At 41.3% G+C, this 26,353-nt stretch overlaps 2 protein-coding genes across 2 annotated transcripts; both read right to left on the bottom strand.

Annotated features, from left to right (window-relative positions):
* Positions 1 to 912: 912 nt before the first annotated feature.
* LOC311251192 (acylphosphatase-2-like) lies at positions 913 to 7,493 on the bottom strand. Its single transcript, XM_084343547.1, has 4 exons — positions 7,374 to 7,493; positions 7,075 to 7,091; positions 2,535 to 2,644; positions 913 to 1,712 (listed from the first exon to the last, which is right to left on the bottom strand). Exons 1-4 carry the CDS (start codon positions 7,468 to 7,470, stop codon positions 1,598 to 1,600), a joined length of 339 nt encoding a protein of 112 aa, XP_084199673.1. The 5' UTR covers positions 7,471 to 7,493; the 3' UTR covers positions 913 to 1,597.
* A 1,077-nt stretch (positions 7,494 to 8,570) lies between these two features.
* Positions 8,571 to 19,907, bottom strand: LOC311264328 (equilibrative nucleoside transporter 1-like). Its single transcript, XM_084365117.1, has 13 exons — positions 19,621 to 19,907; positions 17,389 to 17,558; positions 16,082 to 16,163; positions 15,072 to 15,244; positions 14,362 to 14,501; positions 13,677 to 13,811; positions 13,406 to 13,503; positions 12,891 to 12,969; positions 12,732 to 12,799; positions 11,219 to 11,327; positions 9,999 to 10,084; positions 9,641 to 9,840; positions 8,571 to 9,486 (listed from the first exon to the last, which is right to left on the bottom strand). The coding sequence occupies exons 2-13, from the start codon at positions 17,412 to 17,414 to the stop codon at positions 9,375 to 9,377; spliced, it is 1,308 nt and encodes a 435-aa protein (XP_084221243.1). The 5' UTR covers positions 17,415 to 17,558; positions 19,621 to 19,907; the 3' UTR covers positions 8,571 to 9,374.
* Positions 19,908 to 26,353: the final 6,446 nt, after the last annotated feature.

Here is a 26,353-nt window from a genome sequence, read left to right as displayed (position 1 = left end):
CAGGTAACCCTGTATGTTTGGGTCGAACCCTGTATGTTTGGGTCGAACCCTGTATGTCTGGGTCGAACCCTGCGTGTCCGGGTCGAACCCCCGTATGTCCGGGTCGAACCCTGTATGTCTGGGTCGAACCCTGTGTGTCCAGAGTGCTGTGATGTTGAAAGTTGGTGAGGAACTGAAGGAAGAAGTGCTCCTTTATGTTCTTCAACTGAATAAACTCTTTAAAACCCTCTTGGATTAAAATGCATCGTCACAGAGCTCAGAAAAGATACAAGGTTCTCACAGGAAAGCCAGGCTATAAACACATGATGATCTCATAGACCATGATGCATTGCTGCAGATGAAACCAGCCAACAGGATATTAGGGAGTGAAATGAGCTTGATCTTAAACATCTACAGCAGTAAAATGACACATACACATTAATGCAGCAGGAATATTAATCCACAAACTTCTGACAGAACGACACTGACAGGAACAGATTACTGCAAAATCAGTACTTTTACTTTGAGTGCTTCAAGTAGAATTTGCTGCTAATACTTACATACTCTTAATTCAGTCAGGTTTTGAATGCAGGACTTTTATTTGCATTATATACGTACATTTGTTTCCTTCACAGCTTTACCAGGATATTATATACTTATATGATAAGTGGAGTAAATATTAAATATATGTAATGACAGAATGACAGCTGTGGGCCTGGCTCTCCTCTGTAACTGTTGCTGCAGCAGTGTTGTTTCATCAGAGAGCTGCCTTGTGTTGTTTTATTCCACCTGAAAATCCCCTTTATCCTCTCAATGCCATCATTTCAATTTACCATCAATCAATCAATCAATCAATCAATCAATCAATCTTCATTTGTACAGCACCAATTCACAACAAAATCTCATGGAACTTTCCAATTAGAGGTCTGGACCAACTTTTTAATTAATTTATTATTCATCCACTAAAACAAACTTTGGCACAATACTGTAGCAAGACGGGTCTGTGGGCACGCCTGCAGTTCTTAGAACATTTTTGTATTGGGACAGTTACAAAAGATGAAGAATCACAAGAACAGACGAGATAGATGCAGACCGACAGGCTGTTGAGGCTGCAGGCTGTCTGAAAGACTCACCAGGGTTAGTGTAGACGTTGGGATTGGAACATTGACCTCATGATAATAGTTCATGAGATGGCGAAGTTTATATTAACTGACTGAATGTGATGGACAAGTGATCAGGCAGGTATTGATCAGGATAGATTGATTTATTAAACTGCTGTGAGGGAAAGTTTGACTTCTGTGAAAGACTTTAACTATTTGAGGCTATTTAAGCCAAAATTATCTCCAATAAACTCCAAACACAAGATGCAACTTATTACAATCGGTGCTGGTCAGGAAAAACAATATAAAGTTTGATTTAAAAAAAAAAAAAAAAGGCTCAGTAATTTCCTCAATCAGCTAATCACTGAAGTTTTTATCAAACATTATTCAACATTTTTTGAATAACTGAACATTTTTACATGTTCTGTTGACTCACTAATTGAATAATTAAATTTTTCAGTTCCACTTTGAGTAGCAGCAAATTGTTCCTGTTTTTGCAGGTGAGACGTCACTGATGATCAGTAGCGGGTAGAGAAGCCGTGGATCTCCAGTTTAGAAATGTCTCTCTCGTTGGAGAAGACGGCTCGGTCGATTCGAGAGCTCGGACTGCCAATGCTCTTTAGCCAGAGTTTCCTGAAAAACATGAGAAGAAGAAGAAATGTGGATTATCTGAACAGTTTAAACGTAAACGACGCAGGAGAATTCCCTAAAACCAACACACACACACAAAAAAAACAATGTATGGACTAACCCAGTGCATGTTGGGGTGTGCACCAGCTGCGGCTCAGCAACCGGACTTTGAGCGCTCGACATGCCTCTGAAATGTCATGTGTTTTGGACACTGCGCGAAAGAGGTCAATGTGTCTTCCTGTGTCCACTGTGTTGCCTCAGAGAACACTCAGTAATTACATGTTAGGTTGAAGTTTATCAAAACTAGACTGCACCATGAAAATGTCACATAAATCAAATGACCCACTAGGTGGCCCTATGACAGAATATTGCCATGTCAATGTCTTCAGGACTCTTATGTGAAGTTTGGGGCAGATTTGACAATGTACAGTGTAATTACAACAACTTCCTCTTTTAGATTCTTTCGACAGGTTTCGGAAAGTATTTTGTTGAATAAATGAATAAAAAACAGGAAGAGGAAGAAGATTCTGTCTTCAATACCCAAATAACATTCTCATATTTTGACACTTGAGGGTGATATGAACACTGTCATGGCCATTTTTGGATAAATCAAACCCCAAACCTGCAACCGGTCAGCAACAGCACTGACATGATATCGATTCACAGATCAATTCATCTGTATTGAGCCTCGGAGTTCACTCCACTCAACAAATGAGCAGTTCTTCAGTTCACTTTTTATGCCCCCATTCTCCTTCATCTTGAGACCTGAACTTCAAATCCAAACCCAAAGACCTCCGTCCTTTGAAAGTTTAAACTTGGACTCACATGTCGCTGACTTTGTCTGAAGGGCCCTGGATTTGACCCATCACAGTCCCCTGTCTGGTGTTCTTCACCCAGCCACTGAGTCCCAGACTACGGCCGTGATCCTCTGTGTACTGACAACAACACATCATCATCACATCATCATCACATCATCATCACGTCATCACGTCATCACATCATCATCACATCATCATCACGTTATCACGTCATCACATCATCACATCATCATCACATCATCACATCATCACGTCATCACATCATCAGATCGTCATCACATCATCATCACATCATCATCACGTCATCACATCATCAGATCGTCATCACATCATCACATCATCATCACGTCATCACATCATCATCACGACATCACGTCATCACATCATCATCATCACGTCATCACATCATCACATCATCATCACTTCATCACGTCATCACATCATCATCACATCATGATCACGACATCACGTCATCACATCATCATCACATCATCATCACGTCATCACATCATCACATCATCATCACGTCATCACATCATCACATCATCATCACGTCATCACATCACATCATCATCACGACATCACGTCATCACATCATCACATCATCACGTCATCACATCATCACATCATCATCATGTCATGACATCATCACGTCATCACATCATCACATCATCATGTCATGACATCATCACATCATCACATCATTACATCACATCACATCATCACATCATCATCATGTCATCACGTCATTACGTCACATCACATCATCATGTTGTGCTCACATCACACGAGGCACCATAATGTAGTGCTTCATGCAAGAGTTTTGGGTTAAATTTGGCTATCAATAATAATTAATGATTATCAGGGATAATTATTAATTCTGATTACTAATAAGATCCAATTTACATTAGATCACCTTGGGGCACCACCCTTGAAGAAGGGAAAATATAGCCAATTCACCAAATCAGTCTCAGAAAAGGTACTAAACTGTTTGTAACTCTGATCAATAATTAACTTAATAACTACAACCAATATTACCATAACAGCTAGTAATGGTCGAAGGATTTTGGAGCTCTTGACAGAGTAGAGGTTGGCAACATTCACTCTTATACAATATTAAATAGACAACATGTGGGTTAAAAAGTATTTTATTCAACACAAAGATGAAAACACACTAACTAACATGTACTATATACAGGTGTGTGTGTATGTGTATGTGTGTGTGTGAGTGTGTGTCTGGCAGAACAAAGAAACAATGGTGGTCACTGATCTCGCATGTGGGTGTGATATGCTCCAGGCTTAAGGAATGTGTGTGTGTGGGTGTGACGTGATGCCAGGTTATAGAAGATGGTTAGTTGCATGCAAAGACCCTGAGTCTGTGTGAAGCATCATTCACTAACTAGAATTAGCCGTCTAGGAAAGCAAACTACCAATAACCTGACCTGAGATCACAATAACACTCAAACAGTGGACACACATAAATTGATCACATATGCATTACATCAACCAGAGTTTAAAGTCCTGTGCTTAGCCGTGCTATGCTATCTAAGCCCAGTTCAACGTTACCAGTCTTTGAAGAAAAGGTGCTGGTGGTTGCAGGAGAACGTTGGGATTCCAATGTTGAATGCTGTTCTTGCTGTGCAAGGACTGATGAGTCGGCAGAGGAGGACAAGGTTCGCTCCTTTCCTTTGCAGGGATAGCAGCTCAGTGCTAACTTGCTTGGTGTTCCTCAGATTGTGAAGTTAGCTGGCAAGCTTTGGGTCGCAGCTGCTGGTGCTAACTGATCAGGAATACTGGCAGGACCTCATGTCGCTGCAGTGAGGAGAAGTTCTTTGGGCCTGCTGCAAATGAAGCTTGCAGCTCTCCGCAGCTGTTAGGCCCAGAAGAGATCTTGAGGGCAGGCAGCCCCGTGGGGGGGGGGGGATGGAGAGGAGCCCTTGAGGATAAGAGAGGCTTGTGGAGAAGAGAGCTTGTGGAGAAGAGAGAGAAAAAAGGAAGGCGCTGGAGTTTTGACTCTCTGATCAGAGGGGGGTCTGTCACCCTGACCAATAGTAGCTCAAAGCTGAATTTTGCACCTAGGTGTGAAGAATGGGGAATTCTGGGACACTGAGTTCAGTTCAGAGTCCATTTTGAAATCCACAATAAATGACTTCATCTGTGGGTCCCAACAATCACATCATCATCATCATGTCATCACATCATCATCACATCACATCATTACATCACATCACATCATCATCACATCATTACATCATCATCACATCATCACATCATCATCACATCATCATCACATGATCATCATCACATCATCATCACATCATCATCACGTCATCACGTCATGTCATCATGTCATCACATCATCACGTCAACACGTCATCACATCATCATCATGTCATCATCATGTCATGTCATCACATCATCACGTCATCACATCATCATCACATCATCATCACATCATCATCACGTCATCATGTCATGTCATCATGTCATCACATCATCACGTCAACACGTCATCACATCATCATCATGTCATCATGTCATCACATCATCACGTCATCACATCATCACATCATCATCATCATGTCATGACATCATCACGTCATCACATCATCACCATGTCATGACATCATCACGTCATCATGTCATCACATCATCACGTCATCACATCACATCACATCATCACATCATCATCATGTCATCACATCATTACATCACATCACATCATCATCACATTATCTCATCATCATCATCACATCATCATCACATCATCATCATCACATCATCATTACATCATCATCACAACATCACATCTTCACCATCACATTATCACATCATCACGTCATCACATCATCATCACGTCATCACGTCATCACATCATCACGTCATCACATCATCACATCATCATCATGTCATGACATCATCATGTCATGACATCATCATGTCATCACATCATCACATCATCATCACATCATCACATCATCATCATGTCATGACATCATCACGTCATCACATCATCACGACATCACGTCATCACATCATCATCATCACGTCATCACATCATTACATTACATCACATCATCACACCATCATCATGTCATCACATCATTACATCACATCATCACATCATCACATTATCACATCATCATCATCACATCATCATCACCACATCATCACATCATCATCACATCATCACATCATCATTACATCATCACGTCATCACATCATCACATCATCATCATGTCATGACATCATCACGTCATCACGTCATCACATCATCATCACGACATCACGTCATCACATCATCATCATCACGTCATCACATCATTACATCACATCACAACATCACATCATCATCATGTCATCACATCATTACATCACATCATCATCACATTATCACATCATCATCATCACATCATCATCACATCATCACCACATCATCACATCATTACATCATCATCACAACATCACATCATCACATCATCACATCACCATCATCACATCATCACATCATCATCACATCATTACATCATCACGTCATCATCACATCATCACATCATCATCACATCATTACATCATCACGTCATCACATCATCATCACATCATCATCACATCATCACCACATCATCACATCATCATCACATCATTACATCATCATCACAACATCACATCATCACATCACCATCATCACATCATCATCACATCATCACGTCATCACGTCATCATCATGTCATCACATCATCATCATCACGTCATCACATCATTACATCACATCACAACATCACAACATCACATCATCATGTCATCACATCATTACATCACATCATCACATCATCATCCCATTATCACATCATCATCATCACATCATCATCACATCATCACCACATCATCACATCATTACATCATCATCACAACATCACATCATCACATCACCATCATCACATCATCACATCATCATCACATCATTACATCACTATTCATCATCACATCATCACATCATCATCACATCATTACATCATCACGTCATCACATCATCATCACATCATCATCACATCATCACCACATCATCACATCATCACATCATTACATCATCATCACAACATCACATCATCACATCACCATCATCACATCATCATCACATCATCACGTCATCACGTCATCATCATGTCACCACATCGTCATCACGTCACATCATCATCACATCATCATCATGTCATCACATCGTCATCACGTCATCACATCATCACATCACATCATCACATCATCATCACGTCATCACATTATCACATCATATCACACCATTACATCACCACATCACATCATCACATCATTACATTACATCACCACATCATATCATCACATCATAAACATGATGTCTGTCATTCAACCTCTTTAAGTCTCACTTCACTAATTAATGATCAAAAACATTGTCCATTCATCGATTATTCATCGATCACTGACTGACTGTATTTATTGTAACATGAGATCATTTTATATCATTTAATAATTATATCATGAGTATGAATATTGAAATTTAACATGAAACTCACCATTCTGAAGCAAACTCCTGAAAACAGACAAACACCTAATTAGTCTGATAAAGAACACAATAATATACAGTTTAAATTATATATGTATATATAGTATAAAATGGAGATATTTATACCACATCTCAAGTTAATATGAAACATTTTTAAATCCTAAGATCCTGGATCCACAGCTGTCAGTCTCTTATCATTGATATAATAATGAATATTTTAGACGGAATAGAATCTTTAACAGACAGAAAATAACTTTATACCTTAATACATGAAACATACATACATGGGACACGTGACACGTGACTTACCCTGCACATTCCCAAAAATCTCAAAATCCACTGAAGTCAGTTTGTTTTGGGACATGACGACGTTAAAGAGACAAAATAAAAGTGCAGACAGAAACATGTCGGTCCACCTTAAATTTAACTCTGAACTTAGCAGCGTTTATTTTTATCTCTGATATCTGACACTACTGACAGAATGACAGCAACTTCCTGCCATGTCTTTCAAACTAAAGGCATCACAGTTTAACTGAAAATATATTGAAAAAGTGATTCTAATGAGTTTATTTTGAAGGTAGTCATCAGTAACAATATAGACGACTTCCTGTTAATAAAATTAAAACATGTTTGTTCTTTCTCCTTCTTTCTTCACACACACAAACACGAAGAAGAGGAATTGTCTAGAAAGGCGTAGGTCTGAACTTCCTGATGCCAGATTAATATTTTGAGTTTATCTGAAAAAATCAATTGGTATAATATAATAATCTATATAATAATCTATAATAAAACCTGATGTTAGGGTTACTGGTATAATATAATAATCTATAATAAAACTTGATGTTAGGGTTATATAGTGTAAAACCTGATGTCAGGGTTATATAGTATAATATAATAATCCATCACAGAACATGAAGTGTTTCACTGATCCAGCAGCTGACAGGATCAGGGTTTGTTGGACCGCCTGCAGTTCACCTGGAACCAACAGAGGGACTTCAGTGTTTGAAGAAGGAATACTTTTATTGATTGTCTCGTCGTCTTCCTGTTATTTCAGCCACACTCTAGTCTTGATCCTGACCATAGCATTGTGAGGAGGACTGTTAATCTCCTGACATGTAGACTTAAGGTATAATGGTGCCCTTTTCCCCTGGAGCACCACAGCGATGTCTTTCCTCTGTATTGTGCAGCCTCTATACCAATGATTGTAGGCATCTGGTTCTGGTCCAAGATGGAGAGACCTCTCATGTTCCTGCTGCTGATTATTGGAACACAGGTGTCATGATCATTTCCTGAGGCTGTTTGTTGGTCCTGTTGTTAAAGCTCAGTGAGTCAATCAAGTCGATTCAATGAATTGAAACTTAACTTTGATCCAAACACTACAGCAATCTGTAAGAAGGTACAGTACAGTACTGATGTTTACTGTCATTGTGTATCTGTGTTCTCCAGCGAGACGATGAAAAACTGAAGTAAAACCCCACAAAACATATTTCTTACAAATATTAAATCTGATGCTGAAAATGATTCTTTAATGCAGAATAACAGTAGAAGGAAAGAGTTCGACAAACTGTTAGTTTAGTGAGTGAAGGAAAAAATCTGGAAAGAAAAAGAAAAGAGTGCACGATAATAATAAAACAATGTCAGACAACATGTTGACACAAAACATCACAAATATGTTTTTCTAGGAGGAATCATGGCATCACACAATCTCTCATTACAAATGACTATAATCATTTTATTTATTTATTTATTTATCTCTTTTTATTATTTTTGTCATTCTTGGTCCCATTCAGTAAACTGTACAGGACTGTCTTACTGATGTCTGTAAAGGAAACAATAAAAATTATAATTAAAAAGAAACGAGTAAAAGTACACCGTGGTATAATTTAATTATTGCAGTTTCCTTGGAAGAGCCTAATTTTAATAATTAAATCAAATGTTTCTATAAATATTGTGCATTTGTGTTAATAAATATCAGACGTTCTCCTCCCAGCAGTCTTTGTCCTGTCAGAGGCCTCATCACGGCAGGCTTTGACAGACAGATATTTAGGTTTCCTGTAGCGCCACCATCAGGACAAAATGTGAACTTTGCTTGTTGAGCCGTACAACAAGTTTCAGGGTTTGTTTGGCAAAATGCTGCAACATCTGACGGTTTGACACTCGGCTGTAACTTTAACCCTGAAACACAAAGTCAGACCAGTAATAAACAGTTTGTCTTCCAGTAATACAGTTAGCAAACTGGTGGTTTTTCAATTAGACCAGTACTGGCCATGTCGGTTCCAGTGAAACCAGTCCTAAAGACGCAGTTTCCAATTAGACCAGTGCTCTGAAGACGAAGGACAGAGAAGCTCCTAAAGCCAAACCCAGAGACAGAAAGAAAGCCATGATGGCTCCGGCTGTTTCAGCTTCATGAGGAAGGACGTTCCTGTCAGTCAACAAGAGACATTTAATCATCACTATCCAGCTTATTGCAAAATATTTCATGTTTAATGGAATTTATTACAAAATGTAACAATATATCACAAAATAAATCACAAAAATATTGGTGTGTTTTATTTTGGTGTGTGTCAGTTTCTTACTTCGGTCCGAAGCACATGCAGAGGCTGGCCAGGTACCCGTTACTGAAGGCAAAGACGATCATGAAGAAGATGAACCAGCCGTCATGATGGAAGAACACGGGCAGGTTGAGACGAGGCTGAACGTTACACAACATGAAGAGAGGGACGAAGACGAGACGGCACACGATGGACACAGGAAGTAACAGACTGTCCTTGTCCGGCTGGAAACAGAGATTAATGATCAATAATCAACTGTCCTTCATCCAGGTGGAGACGGACTGTATGAAGCAGGTGGAGACTGAGGACGTTTGGTGTCTCTGTCGATCATTCAAACTGATCCAGGAGCTGTTTAGTGTTTATCGTTTGATATTAAACTCACCCACATACAGATGGCTGTTAAGCTCCGCCCTCCCCAGTCACAAAGGTTAAAGAGCAGGAAACAGCTGACAGGGATGAAGTACCCCTCTGTTAGAGAAATAAGAGCAAGTTAAAGAATTTATTTTCATTCTGATTTAAAAAAAAGATAAATATGAGGTTCATTCATATATATGGAGGTTCATTAATACAGTTGAACACAAGATCGCCACAGAAGAAGTCACATGTTTAGTGTAGCAGTCCAATTGTTTGACTTGCTATTTTTCTTTGTTTGGGCTGATTTTCCCTCAGGACTAATCACAGGGGATTCAGAGCACCTGTGCACAGGTGGGGAGACTGACTCCTGATTTGAGGAGTGGAAGCAGCTTGGGGTACTTCCCTCCCAGCCAATCAGGGTGTGACGACACCCTGATTAAAAGGCTTAAAAGAGATGGGAAATGGCACACCGGTGGCTCCCACCCTCAGACTGAATTTTATTTGTATAGGCCAAATTCACAAATCACAGTTTGCCTCAGAGGGCTTTACAATCTGTACAGAGATGACACCCTCTGTCCTTCGACCCTCGATTCGAGTGAGGAAAAACTTGCCCCCAAAAAAAGCCCTTTTAACAGGGAAAAAAAAATGCGGAAGAAACCTCAGGAAGAGCCACAGAGGAGGGATCCCTCTCCCAGGACGGACAGACGTGCAATAGATGTCGCATGTACAGAGCAGATCAACGAGATCACAATGTATACAATTATAATGGATGGTTGACAGGAATGAAAGTACATAAAGAGGTATTACAGCAATAATAATGAAATGCACATGGAAATGTGACTACTAGGGATAACAGTAGTAGTGGTTAACGGTAAGGATAGTATGTAGTAATGCATCACTCCCTGAATTTCCTAGAACCTCATTCCCTTTAGATTGTCAGCCAGAACTCTGGTCTATTTGGGCCATATTTTGTTTCTGGGCTGCCAACATCTTTAGTTAGGAAACTTTGTTTTTGTGGGAACCCTTTAAAACTCAGGCCCCTTTACACCTTCGGTTTACTATTTTATTTCCCTGGGGCCTGTAGAAGAGGCATTTTTTTATTACACCCAAAAGAGATATTTGTCCATTTATGGGTTTATTGTCCTAGTAGTGGACAGTGTGCATTCCCCTAGATATGTTTTTTGTTTATTTTTATGTAGGTTGGGCTGGCCTGTAGGCAATTTACAGCAAGTACCACCACAGACTCACCCCACGAGCCTCCGTCAGCTAGGGTGGATTTGGTGTCAGCAGTGATGGCGGGAAACAATCCAATGGTGATGGTGAAGGTGAAGCAGACTGACACAGCCAACAGCCAGATCTGGAGGTCAAAGGTCAGCAGGTAGGAAGGGGTAAAAAGTTACAGACGCACATAATCAATTTAATTATTGACGATAATAACAGTGGTTAAAGGAACTGTATATCATGAGATCCTAAATTAAATTCTCATTATTTATACCCTTTATAAGCTTAAATCTTCACTGTAGCTGCTAAGCTAACAGTGTTAGCATGCACCCTGTCTGAAGTGGGTGCTCAAGCTCGACCGCATGTCGAGTGTGTAAATAAATCTGGTCTCCTCAGATCAGGTTGTGATCTTTGTGATCGCAGGAGACGAGCTGTGTGGAGACATCTGATGTTTAAATCATCTCCAGCTGCTTCAGGTTTTCAGCAGAATGCTGCAACTCTGTTTTACTGTGAAGCTCCAGAAATGTTCTGTGGACTACGAGACTTCACCTGACTTTATATCATCAGGAGGAGACGATGACTGAGCCTGACTTTATGTCATCAGGAGGAGATGATGAGTTTTACTTTTGGGTGAACTGTTTCTTTGATGGTTGCTTTTCTGCTTATAATAGACATTACACATTCATCCAGCATCTGAGATCAATTTTGTTTCAAGCAGTGAAGTTTAGATGAAGCAGCTCTGACAGCCTGACGGTATCTGAACCAGCCCCTCTGCTCACACAGTCAGAGGCTCTGACCCATCGAGTGTTGTTCAAACCAGTTCGCCTTCAGGGAGAGTTGGTTTAAAAGAAGTCAATCACAGGGGTACAGCCTCACCCCTCAGCTAAGAAAAAGTTGCACATGTTGATTCGACTTGATTGACTGTTGTAACCCCCTAACCCTAACCCTAACTCAGTGACGATGGAAACAGGGTTAGAGTTCAGATTAGAAATAGAGTAGAAATGTAGCGGTTTATGGCTGTAATTAATTACCCTCCCCTTTAATTAAGAGACAGTGCACAACTGCAGTGTGACTCCAGGTGAGTGGACCAGAACAAGGTTCGGCTTCACCTGATCAGGTGTTTGCTCTGCATCTAGGGAGGCCACGAGGGTTTGTGTTGGCTGCAGAGATGAAACTGAACAGTCTGCTGTGTCGCCGGGTAAGTGTTTAATCAACCCAGTGTGATCTTTGTCATCTGTGATCCAGACGTTTATGTGTGTGTAGACGAGAAAAACGAGTCGGATCTTTGTTGGCTTCAGAAGAAGTGAGATTACGACCGTATTCATCACCAGAGTCACCAGTTCATCTGCTGTAATTAACATTGTGCAGTCCTTGTTATCTTCGTATTGTATGTGAGTGTCTCTGGACTGACTGCAGTGGATTCAGATCACCTTCTGCAGGTGTGCAGACTCACTCCTGATTAATGAGTGACAGCAGCTTCAGCCAATCAAAGCGTTATATGATAAATCGGTGAAAAACAGTTGATTTTTGTGTCACTGACCTTCTTAAAGATTGTCATCATGGAGACGTTCTGTCGTCTGCTCTGATCCGCAGTTTCATCTTTTCTCTCTGAAAAGTTGAAGAAGGAGCAGGACTTAATTTATACTTAATGAAACTTTAAATCAATACATTTTATTTTTTGCTATTTTTGTTTGTTTACCTCTGTTCATCAGATTTACAGAGTTTTCCTCGTCTGATCTCTGTTTCCTGTTTGTCTCCTGATAAAACTGGAAAAACTCCTGAAAACAAACATGAAATTTGAAACACTGTCAGACATTATTAACCTCAAACCATCAAAATAATCAGTTAAACTTCACTGTGTGAGGAAACATGAAAACAAAGTGAAGAAAAATGTCCAAATGAAAACGTGTGAAATAAATCAAACCTGCTGAAAGATGAAAAAAGGCTCCTGCAGGAGGCAGCAGAGCTCAACTTTCATACTGATCTCAGTTATTATTATTGTTGTTATTATAATAACTTTAATACCACAGCTGTGCCGGCCAATCACAGCTTAGCTTTCACAGGAAATGAAGTTGGTGTGTGTCATGTGACACAGGTGCATACAGGTGATGTATCAACCTTTAGTGATGTCACATTTACTTAACCCTCTTGTGAGTGGGTAGTTCTTTGGTGTGTGTGTGTGTGTGTGTGTGTGTGTGTGTGTGTGTTAGTTACCAGTTTAGGAAGCAGGATATAGGAGAGGATGGACAGAAAAATAACAACACAGGCTGTAATGAAATAACCGAATGCTGCATCCTGAAGCTCTGAGCCACCTACAGGTGAGGAAACGAGGAAGAGAAGAATGACAGGAGGGGAGGACGGAGGGAAGGTTGAATCTTTGACTTAAACAGCAGAAAATATTTTTTTCATCAATAGATTTTTATTTCTCATAATCATTCGGAATCTGATGAGTTATTGATAATTATTGGTAAGCTAATGATCTCACTTGCAATGGCGCAGATCATGGCAAAGGCAGCAAAAGTTCCAGCGAGTCCCTGACCGCTCATAATGGGAGTCGTGTATGAAGCTGGCAGCAAGCCAGCCATCCCAAACAGACTGCCCTGTAGCACGGCCCCGAACGCTGTCAACAAACACACAAACAAACTGATCAACAAACAGACTGCCCTGTAGCACGGCCCCGAACGCTGTCAACAAACAAACAGACTGATCAACAAACAGACTGATCAACAAACGGACTGCCCTGTAGCACGGCCCCGAATGCTGTCAACAAACAAAAAACTGATCAACAAACAGACTGCACTGTAGCACGGCCCTGAACACTGTCAACAAACAAACAAACTGATCAACAAACAGACTGCCCTGCAGCACGGCCCCGAACACTGTCAATAAACAAACAAACAAACTGATCAACAAACAGACTGCCCTGCAGCACGGCCCGAACGCTGTCAACAAACAAACTGATCAACAAACAAACTGATTGACAAACAGACAAACAACATGATCAACAAACAGACAAAGTGACTGATCAACAAACTGATAAAGAAACTGATCAACAAACAGACAAACAAACAAACAGATTAACAAACAGACAAAGAAACAGATCAACAAACAGACAAACTGATCAACAAACAGACAAACAAACAAACAAACAGTTCAACAAACAGACTCACAGTTGATGATGATGATCTTCACCATGGTAATGGAGAAGAAGGGCATCGGCTCCAGAGGAACTTTGACGAGGACCGCTGTGACCATGAAGACAAACATGATGACGAGCAGACTGCCCATCACACGCAGACGCTGAGAAATCCTGACACAGGAAGAAGAAGCTGAAGGATCAGCTGAAGGATCAGCTAAAGGATCAGCTGAAGGATCAGCTGAAGGATCAGCTGAGAGCTCTGGGTTACACACAGACTGAACAAGGATTCAACTGTTTGATAATCTGAGACATCAAACAGAAGTAACACAAAGTACTGCTGTTAACAAAGCACATGTGATAAAAGATTAATTTATGGATGGAATATATTTCACTCTTTAATTAATACGTGCCAGACCTCGTAGAGAAGACCACATCCTGTCCATTAACACTAGAACCCTTTCACTGATGGCCATAAACCCTTCAAGCTTGTGAATCATCTCTGAAAAGCATATTGTGACCAATACTTCACCTTTCAACAATGTTTGAGATCCTGAGCTAACCCCCCTCCCCCAGCCTGGACCCTCCAGAGCATAAAGTCATGAACACATAAAAGTGTTTCCCTCCTCCACCTCTCTGAACCCTGAAAAACCTTCTGAGGACCACCTAGCCTCCAGTACTTTTCTTTGTGTCAGTGTGTTGTAGGATTCTTCTTCGTTGGTGTTGTTGTGTTGCAGTACTCACAGTGAGTGCAAGAAGGAGTTGAGGCAGGTGCAGAGGAGCAGTGGCAACATGGCACACAGCGTCATCACATTGTTGAATTTGGCCTCCAGAACACTGCGATGCTCACCTGCTGCCTCCGTCTGATTGGCTGAAGAATCAGCCAATGGGGAGTCCTTCAGACGGCTGGTGAAGTACTGGGGACAAAGGCAGTGAGTCTGTAATCTCTGACTTCCTGTCATTGTGTGGCGGTACTGACTGTAAATTCAATACAGGCCAGCCCAGCCTACATAAAAATAAACAAAAATATAACTAGCCGAATGCCCTACTAGTACAATAAACCCATAAACAAACAAATGCCTCTTTTGGGGTGTAACAGTCAAACAATTGGACTGCTACCATTGGTTATTTCTGAGATGGAAATCTTTAAAAAGCACCTCATCAGTACAGTTTTTAATTTAGATCTTAAAACCTGACTTTAACTACAAACATGCCTGAAATTGGATGAAACAGTGTATTTGAGTCGGGACAGTGAGATCAACGAGTTGACCATTAGATTCAACAGTTCAAGACGGAATCACTGTGACGTCACGTGACAACAACAGACAACTGGTGGTTGATTTTCTTTGTGCAGCGATGTGAAACATTTAGGGGCAGTATAGAGATTCACTGATATGAATCAGAAATAGTTTTTTTATATTACAGATGCGAGTACATCGATGTGCAGGCTCTGCGTTGATATCGGTGTACTATGAATCCGTCGATTGCCTGTTAATTATCCGTCGACTGAGGCTTAGCTTAGTTGCTAATTCTGCACAGCATCTCCAAATCTTGTTCAAGGTTAAAGTTCACAGTGTCACTCTCAGGTTACTTTTATGAGAGTTATGTTAGGGCACCACCTCTGTAACATTACATTACATCGTAATATAAAATAAAAACTGTGTTTGTAATAAACATGAACAATGTTTAAATTATCTCACCAAACAAAATCTGTTTTAGATCAATGTGTGAATAGACAGGAAGTGATGTCATACCACAGTAGCAGTCATGAAGAAGTTCCAGGGCAGCAGCGTCCCCAAACCGAGCATGAAGAAGATCAGCCAGACGCCAAAATTCCTTGAAGGAAGAGTTTTGCAAAAGAGGTGTTTAATCAATCAATCAATCAATCAATCAATCAATCAACTTTGGTCTTTTAATCTTAAACTGTCTCAAAGCTGGCCTTATTGTCAAACTATTGTATGTGTTTACATTACATTAAACTATTATGAGGTTGGTTTTGATTTTGGCTGTCAAGAGAATTGTATAAATGTGGGTTAGGGTTAGAACTAGAACTAGGGTTAGAACTAGAACTACCCAGTGAGCAAACAGTGGTCTAGATCACGTCTTTTAGATGTTTTTACGGACATCCAAGGCGTCTAAAAGACGTACTCTGGGGAGCCAGAATGAACGTTTTTTATACATCTTTTCTGGGCGTTGTATAGACGTTTATATGTTGTTTATCGACTAATTCTGGCTGTCAGTGGATGTCCAGATCATAGCCAGTATGAACGTCTATTCTCAACTAATTCTGGATGTCAGTGGATGTCTAGATCATGGCCTGACTATTGACGTGGCCAGGCCATGATCTGGACATCCATTGACAGCCAGAATTAGTCGATAAACGACATATAAACGTCTATACAACGTCCAGAAAAGACATATAAAAAACTTTAATTCCTGCTCCCCAGAGGACGTCTTTTAGACGTCTTGGCTGTCCATAAATGATGTCTAAAAGACGTGATCTAGACCACTATTTGCTCACTGGGTAGGGTTAGGACTTGAACTTCACTGGTACAAGTTGGACTTTTCAGTAAGATGTCATTCAATCATGCTGTTATAAGGTCAGTTTCACAACAGGGAATAAGTACTTATGTAATTTACATATTTTTATGTCTAGCTAAAGTAAGCAAAGTGCTAGCTAGTTAGCTTGGTTAGCCGTAGCGCTTGCCCTCCTATTAGTTGACAAATGTGGCTAGTAAACCCCCTACATACAGTTATTCCCTGTTGTCAAATCAGCCTCCAGTTGTCATAACAAAGACAAGTCAAACAATGGTAACGCTGAATTAAGTGACTGAGTGACTCGTAATCACAGCTGCCATAAACATGCTTGAACTCCTTCGCATTCATGACAGCTGTCATGTCAGTCTGATGCACACCTCTCCAAAACAACCGTTCACAGTAAACTATAGTTCACAGAATGTGTCAACATGTCTAATATCCTCAATTGTTTCTTATTTGTCAATAAAATCAACTGAAAGCTAAAAATGTAAGTTTAGCTTTATTTAAATTGTTTTCCACTCACTTGTCCTTTGGTGAGCTGACAATCATTTTTCTTTGAAGACCAAAGAGCCGACAGATTGAAGACCTGATGGACTGAAGACCTGATTGAGTGATGGACTGCAGACGTCCTGTGAGAAGTAGCTCAGTGTGTGACCACGAGACAGATAAAGAGAGTTGATGCTTTCTGAGGTGCTGAAAGACATGAAAACAAACCCGATCAGTTAATGAATGGACCAACAGATCAAATAATTAATTAGCTCAATTAACAACAAACCATTTAGGTTTCACTGAAAACTACTCGCTAAACTTGAAGCTCAAAACTACTTCATTAATATTTTAAACACACAAACAAGTCAACATTAATTGTAGATTAATTCTTATATATTTCCAAACACATTTAAAACAGATGAGTTATACAGTATCTCACAAATGTGAGTACACCCCTCACATTTTTGTAAATATTCTATTATATCTTTTCATGTGACACCCATGAAACACTGAAGAAATGACAACTTGCTACAATGTAAAGTAGTCAGTGTACAGCTTGTATAACAGTGTAAATTTACTGTCCCCTCAAAATAACTCAACACACAGCCATTAATGTCTGAACCGCTGGCAACAAAAATGAGTACACCCCTAAGTGAAAATGTCCAAATTCGGCCCAATTAGCCATTTTCCCTCCCCGGTGTCATGTGACTCGTTAGTGTTACAAGGTCTCAGGTGTGAATGGGGAGCAGGTGTGTAAAATTTGGTGTCATCGCTCTCACACTCTCTCATACTGGTCACTGGAAGTTCAACATCACGGCACCTCATGGCAAAGACCTCTGAGGATCTGAAAAAAAGAATTGTTGCTGCAGCACAGTGGCCAAGACCAGACATCGGTTTAACAGGACAGGTTCCACTCAGAACAGGCCTGGCCATGGTCGACCAAAGAAGTTGAGTGCACTGACTACTTTACATTGTAGCAAAGTGTCATTTCTTCAGTGTTGTCCCATGAAACCATATAATAAAATATTTACAAAAATGTGAGAGGTGTACTCACTTTTGTGAGATACTGTATGTTGAGAGGGAGTTCAGATGTCACAGGAAGTTCTCTTCAGTGTGGTAAATTACTGCTATAGTTGTAAACCAGGTCACAAATCATGTCAAATTGTAAATATGTGAGTGTGTGCATTTATTGTGAAAGGTTAAATGTGAAAGTTAGGTTTGTAAAAGTAGACTTGGAAATCCTTTAATCAAATGTTACGGTGCCAAAATAATCCAGAGTAGCCACTGAGTTGCATACAGGTAGCTGCTGTCAGTCAGTCAGGTGAAGAGTGGTGTTGACAGGACACAGCTGCTGCAGGTCGGTATACTAAACTCTCATTTTAACCGCTACATTCATCTCAAACTGTGTTAAACACGAAGTGTCATGAGACATGTTATCTTGTAGATGTCTGCTTGATGATGCTGAACCTGCGAAAACCTGCTAAAGGAAACACTGAACGCTGATTGGTGAGTCGCGGTTTAAACCATTTATTGTTGTTGGCATCGTGCGACACGAATTAGCACACAGCAGCTAATTAAGCTGCACTGCAATAAATGTTTGTTTGTTCTTCATGTTTCCACTGAACTGTTGGCCACTCTGCAGTGAAACCTAATGAGTAACATTGTGTGTGAAGTGATTTGAAAGCTGCAATACGTTCAAGGTCTGTGTATCATCTGTTCAGTCACTATAAAACTCAATCTGACAAATGAAAAAGGAAAAAACGATTCAGAAATGTATTTATTGGGTTCGGTATCCACCAAAGATTGACAAAAGGAGTTTGTTTTCCGTCCGAGTCTCATTAAGTGTTCATTTCCTCCTCCGTCCAACCACACGTGTTCTGATCAGCCCAGATCATGTTTGCTGTCATCACTGGCTACTGCTACAAAAGGGTAGTGGTATGCTACATAGTACCGCCAGATTGCAAAAACTACTACTATAGTAGGAAAACACTTGAAAATAAAAGACACCAGAATTCAGACACTTTTCAAAATAAAAGAAGTCAGCTGCTGACACTCAAACATCAGATGTTTGAGTGTCCGGCGTCTCGACTGACATGGAGGAAGTTAATCCTTCAGAGACTCTTAAGTTCAAATATCACACGTTTGTCTGAATTTGTTTTGAAAGAATAATAAAAATTCACAATCACTAAAAAAAACTACAAATACACATATTTAATATTCAACTTTAACTTCCAGGCACAATCGAAAGAACGTCAACAGGTTTTACCTCAAATATTTCTGATGAAAGCAGACGTTCTGTCAACGGTCTGCAGATATTTCCCTCGGCAGTCCTGCTGGTTAAAGCTTGACAAAAACCAGCTTCAGCCTCACTGTGTTAAAGTCAATGAAGATCTTCTGCTGAAGTTTTAGTGTCTCTGGAGTCGGTTCACACTCAGTCATTTTTCTCTAAATTTGATGGCATGTTGGTGAATATTTAGTCCGTTTGAATCTTCATTTGGTTTGATAACGGTATTTTTTTCCTCTTCAGTCTGCTGAAGTTGGTTTTAAAATGCTTCTTCCTGTTTCTCCGTCACGTTTATAGAATCCCCTTTTCTTCCTCCACGTGTCTGTCTTTCTGCAGATTCAGCAGAATCAGTTCTTCATTGTGCAGTGACCTTTGACCTGTGACCACTGATATCAGTCAGTTCAGTGGACTTTGTTTCTGTGTAAAAGATGCTGTGATAACAGTAGAACAAACCCACAGTTTACTTACAAGGATAACATAAAATCTGGCTTGTTTTTTTCAGGAGGTTGAAGATGTATTGTTAATGTTGTTAAAGTCTTATGCACATTTCATCGATTGAAAGGATAAAAAATCCAAACATCTTTTCTTCATTTGTCTCTGTTGGGTTTCTTTCTCGTATTTCAGCAGCAGTGATGTAAATTACAATCACTGACATTCAAACTGTGCCTATCTTATAAAATTTGAAGTTATTAAATACTGTGGTGAGTTTCAACCCTATAAAGTCACAAAAATAAGCTTTATAGCAGGGCACCCATCAATAATTAACAGTGCCTCCAATCGATACAATTGGCAATGATTAGTGTCGATCATTTATGATGGGATGAGGCTCTGCCCTTTATAAACACTGGTCACTGGTTTCCTGATAACTGCTTATTAAAGCAGTTATCAGGAAACCAGTGAAACCAGTCTGACTTTAAATCAAACTGATCAGCGTGATACTGATCAATATGCATATCTGATCTGGTCACTGTGAGGGGATCTATCTAGACTTCATGTTATTAGAAATAAACAGGTGATGATTCAAGTCTTTTTTTAATAAAAAGTTTAACTATATGTCTTTATATATGATTCTGTCAATCACTGAACTGTCAAACAAACATGTCCAGCATGTTTCCATCAGACTAGCAAAGGGGACACGTTAGTAAGTATCCATGTTTACAAGTTCTCAGTCTTCAGCGTCTGTACTCGGCCTGCTGATTTTGTAACCATAATCCTTCTTTCTCGAGAAGTTCATCTTCAATCAAATCAGATTAAAACCAAGATTGTAACACATAAAATCGGGCTATATGTGGATTTACAGTGTTACAGCTTTAGTGTTGTGGGTGTGTGTGTGTTGTGACTTGGTGCTGTGCTTCCACTCAGGTGTCGCCCTCGTTCTCTCCCTCGTCCTTGCCCGTGTATGGAGGGCCTTACTGATCCTACTCACAACTTTGGCCGGAGGATATAAAGTGCTGCTGGTGCCAGTGGGCCGGGCGGCTGTGGTGTGCAGGAGCCAGAGTGACAGAGCTACAGACTGCATATTTTCTTTTGGAGACGAATCTGTCTTTGTTGACTAATGTTTTTTTTTTTTGGTGAATAAACTATTTTTCAGCTTGAACAACTACATCCTGTTTCCTTTCCCTTCTTTATGCTCAGTTTCATGTTACTAAGTTACTATGTCAAGTTGGGCGTCATCAGAACCATCGGGCTGAGAACGTGCCCACTAAGTCAGAGGGGAAGGAGAAGGAACAGAAGTACATCAGGGGACAAGTTAAAACCTGTGGCTACCAGAACTGGACCTTTGTGAGAAACTCTAAAAGATCCAGAGCAGACAGAGAGGAGGAGACAAGAAAACATAACATCCTCATTCCTCATGTTGCAGGAACATCTGAGAAACTCAGGAGGATCTTCAATAAACATCATATCCTGCCAACACACTGAGGCAGAAACCAGTCCATCCTGAGGACAAACCCAGCAGGCATAAACAGAGTGATGTAGTTTATGCTCTTCAATACAGCCAGGACTGCACAGATTTGTACATTGGGGAGACAAAACAACCTCTCCATAAATGAATGGCACCACACAGAAGGACCAACTCCTCAGGTCCAGACTCTGCTGTCCACTTACATCTAAAGGAAACAAATGATTTCTTTGATGACAACAATGTAAACATCTTGTCTAGAGAAGATGGATGGTTTGAAAGAGGAGTAAAACAATCCATCTATGTCAAACTGGAACGACCGTCATTGAACAGAAGAGGTGGCCTAAGACATTACTGATCAACCACCTACAATGCAGTACTGAGTTCTCTCCCCAGACAGCTTAACAACCATTCACACCTGGGCTCACCTAGCCTTAGCAACCCACATGAAGGCCGGTTTGACCAACGACTCACAAGTGGACCTAATGACTCTGAAACTCAGAGCTCACACGTGTCCTTAACGACTCTGTAAGGACTCCCACACAGTTTAAAAGCCTGCAGCTTACGGGGAGGTAACAACAGCTTTAACATCACATTACAACATCTCATCATCTTATAAATCTGGCCACAATCCAAATACGTAAATGCATTTTTAAAATCATTTTTTAAACCACACACGGGTTTTAACTGAGTCACGAGCCCTTTTCAAATCAAATCAAATCAAATCAAATTTTATTTGTATAGCCCAAATTCACAAATCACAGTTTGCCTCAGAGGGCTTTACAATCTGTACAGAGACGACACCCTCTGTCCTTCGACCCTCGATTCGAGTGAGGAAAAACTTGCCCCAAAAAAGGCCCTTTTAACAGGGAAAAAATGCGGAAGAAACCTCAGGGAGAGCCACAGAGGAGGGATCCCTCTCCCAGGACGGACAGACGTGCAATAGATGTCGCATGTACAGAGCAGATCAACGAGATCACAATGTATTCAATTATAAGCGATGGTTGACAGGAGTGAAAGTACACAAAGATGTATTACAGCAATAATGATGAAATGCACATGGAAATGTGATTACTAGTGATAACAGTAGTAATGATCAATGGCAAGGATGGTATGTAGCAATGCAGTACGATAATAGTAGTGGAACGTATGTAACAGAGATGTGACTAATATTAGCGACAGTAGTGGTTTTCACACAGAGACTCTGCATTATCTCAGGTTGCAAGGTTGCAAGGCCGGATGCAAGGTTACTGGAAAGGGATACCTAGAAATTATGGCTCAGGAAGGTGCCAGAGGGATGGGAGCCCCCCCCAAAAAAAGCTGATGAGCAGCTTTCCAACAGCGCCAAGCCCGAGTCCGTGCGACCTTCCCTTCCGGAGATGTCGAGTCGGGCACCACAAGTGCCACAGGCCATAGCCACGGTCTGTAGGAGACCTCCAGGTGACCTCTTGAAGTTCAGAGCCAATTTCGAGGCACTTCCTGCGGTGGCAGAGACACAAAAAATGACCCCCACCATTGGGGGGATGACAGCTTTCAGTCAGAAGTGGTTGCAGGTCTCTAGCCCATCGTATGGGTGAGCAGGACCCAGAAATGTTACTCGACAACGCCCTGCCCTTGTTTACATTGTGACCTCTTGACCTTTCGGTCACACAGCCTCACCGAAAACAGTTTTGGAAAGGTGTCAGGGAGCCGAACGAGCCTGCGCTTCAACTAAAGCTCTGAGTCGCTGCCAGGGGGCTTTAGACGGCTCCAGAGTTTGCACACTCCGGTCTGCACACATGTGTTGCAGGCCGTAGCGTTTTTCCACAGTCAAGTGTGGAGCTCTGTGCAGTGCAGGCAGACAGACAGACAGACATGCAGATAGACAGAGAGAGTCAAAGGTCAAAGCTCTAGGTGTTCAAGGAGTATGTCATTCTTCTTTAGGAGTGGGTCCCAGACTTTAACACAGATAAACTGTTGTGATAAGTGGTCACCTGTCTCCATCTAGTGGACAAAACAAGCCATTGCATACACCTTAGGCAGTAACAACAACCATTAGTCCTACACTCACAAACCATTAAAAAGCAGTGAAATGGAAATGCAATCAGTGGAACCCAAAGACTATTGTTTGCAGAAGTAAAGTGTTTTAGTGATTCATCTTGCTCATTGCCTTTGTTTTTTGTCGGCATGTCCAAACTATTCTACAAAAGGCAGAGTGGCGGAAGGTTTTCTTTCCAACCAAGCAGCAGCAGAACAGACTTGACTTGTTTCATCAGCTGATCTCAGTCTTCAGACAGCGGATTTGTCAGACTGTGTGGTCTTGGTTGGTTGGAGAAAAAACCTGCAGCCACAGGGCCCTTTGCGGAATCGTTTTTGACACGTCCCTGGTAGAATGAATGATGAATCCTGTGGCACCTGCCCCCCTCTCTCTCTCTGTCTAAAGCATTTACTTGTTTATTCATTTACTCGTTAATTGATTGATTTATTTGTTTGTTTTGTTGTAGCTGCTCATATGGCAATACATTTATTCATCCTCGTATGGTGATTACAATTATCCCATGTCATTATGGAATGTTTCACACGCAGTGCACATTTTATGCATGCCCTTTTCCTGCAGTAGCAATGTTTTTGTAAATGTTTAAACCCTTTATTTGTCAAATAAATGAGTGAGAGAGAAGACAGTGCCTTTGTGCTTTTTTTTGTGTAACCCTTTCTGTGTCAATGTAATGTTATGTAAAGACTTCAAGGCGTTGTCCTTGGTAGCAAAAAGATTTATTTAAAACAATGATGCTAAACAACTACAACAACAACAACAACAACAACAACACCACCACACAAGCCAACTACACAATATCATTTTTTTTAATCGTCCAGCCAGTCCAAGTCCATGCCTTCGCCTTTGAAGGACCGCCACCTGATGCTGTAGTCCCAACGCAACTCCTCGTCCACTACTATGGTCTTCGTCGCCAAGAACAAAACGGTTTCTTTGGGTCCGTCGGGAAGGTTTAGCTGCACCACCACGGGCTTCAGATTGAAGGCCTTTCCAGAATGGTTCAGGCGCCTTCCAAAGGTGTCCTTGCCAGCATGACATTCACAGGGGAAGGTCTGGGAGTCTATGCACAGCCTGGTGTTGAGCCTGCCCTTGAAGAAAAACAGATAGCACATTTGCTCCCTCCTCTAATTCCTCCATCCGCTTCTTCCCCTCTGCCTCAGTGATGCTGCCGTGGTAATCGCAGACAACGTCCCCTTTGGCGAAAGGCATCGTGGCGATTACTCCTGCACAGAAGAGCGAAAGAAAAAACAACCAAACACATAAACAGCTGTTATTTTGCTGCCATGGCAAAGTCATTACAGGAAAGTTTGCACTGTGCTTTTCTCTCCTTCCTCACCTTTGCCTTTTGGTTCTCCAAAGTCCTTTAACTGGACCCCCTTCCACTTCTGCTCCACCACAGACTTGATGACTCCTTTGTCATCTTCAATGGCACTCTTCACAGGAGACACCCATTTCTGAAGCACATCCAGGAAGGAGGGGACATGGGGGCAAGTTTTTCCTCACTCGAATCGAGGGTCGAAGGACAGAGGGTGTCGTCTCTGTACAGATTGTAAAGCCCTCTGAGGCAAACTGTGATTTGTGAATTTGGGCTATACAAATAAAATTTGATTTGATTTGATTTGACATTGGTTTGCCACTTTTCCTTTGCCAGGATGGCTTTCACTCTGTTCTCTGTTGGACGCTGCCTGCCACATGAAGCTGGGAAGAAAAGAGACAGGGAGTAAGGGTAAGAGTAAGGCAGTGAGGCAGTGAATGAGTGAGGCAGTCAGTCAGTCAGTCAGGCAATCAGTGTGCGTGTGAGAGAGTCGGTGAGACACACAGGCGATGGGAAAAGGAGATGCAGTCATAGTGAGACACTAAGCAGCTTTCACAGACAGCATACAGTATCTGTTTGACAGAGACAAAGCCGGTGCCTACCTGCGACATGCAGCACACGTTGTTCCAGCTGAATGCGCCTCCACATGTGGTAATGCCTCCGGTCACCTCCAAATCCAGCACTGGCTATGTCATCCTTGGAAGGGGGCAGGGCACCGACGGTAATGGGAAATTCTCTAGCGAAGGCGTCCCCTACGTCGTCAAATGGCACATTTGCAGATGCCAAACTGCAGGAAGAGAAAAAGCACACATCGCAATCAGGCAGTTGTGATGTTGGACGCGTCGACATCGGCACCGAAACTGACAATGTTTACCTTTGGTCCTGGGAGGACGTCCCCGTTGCCTCGGCCGTACTGGACGGCGGATTCGGGCCCGCTCCCTTGCAGATTTTCTCACAGCTGCGTCGTGGATGAGCGTGGGGACAGAAAAGCAGAGACAGAGAAAAGGGAATTTTTAAGCCAGAGCTTACGTTCAGTGGTTGCAAAATGCCTCGTCTGATGTGAAGAACAAACCAACTAACAATACTAGCACTAGTAATTAGCAGTTACATAAGCAACCTGCTAGTTCTGGTCGCTTAACCCTCATGTTATGTTGCGGGTTTTAAAGTTTAAAAAATCCCCCCCAAAGTAGTTGAACGTTTTTTTTCGGTATGGAACTTATATGTGTGAGGGCACTCTATCTTGCTCTGTGAGTGGTGAATCAGCTCACTGCAATCAGGTGTGTGTGGCACTGATTGGCTGTGATTAAGCCCAGGTGTGGGGAGCCTTCTTATACCCTGAGTCTCCAGCGCTCTGTGCTGACTCATTATCTCACCATCAGAGATAGTGAGAGGTTCTCCCTGTGGCATATCCCATTGTCAGTGTTCCTGTCACACCAACCCTGAGCGGTTTCCCAGTGTATAATTTGGG

This window comes from Pagrus pagrus (assembly GCF_965226575.1).
Source record: "Pagrus pagrus genome assembly, chromosome: 2".
Lineage (NCBI taxonomy): Eukaryota > Metazoa > Chordata > Actinopteri > Spariformes > Sparidae > Pagrus > Pagrus pagrus.
The sequence above is the reverse complement of the archived record's forward strand: the minus strand, read 5'-3'. Positions and strand labels throughout refer to the sequence as shown.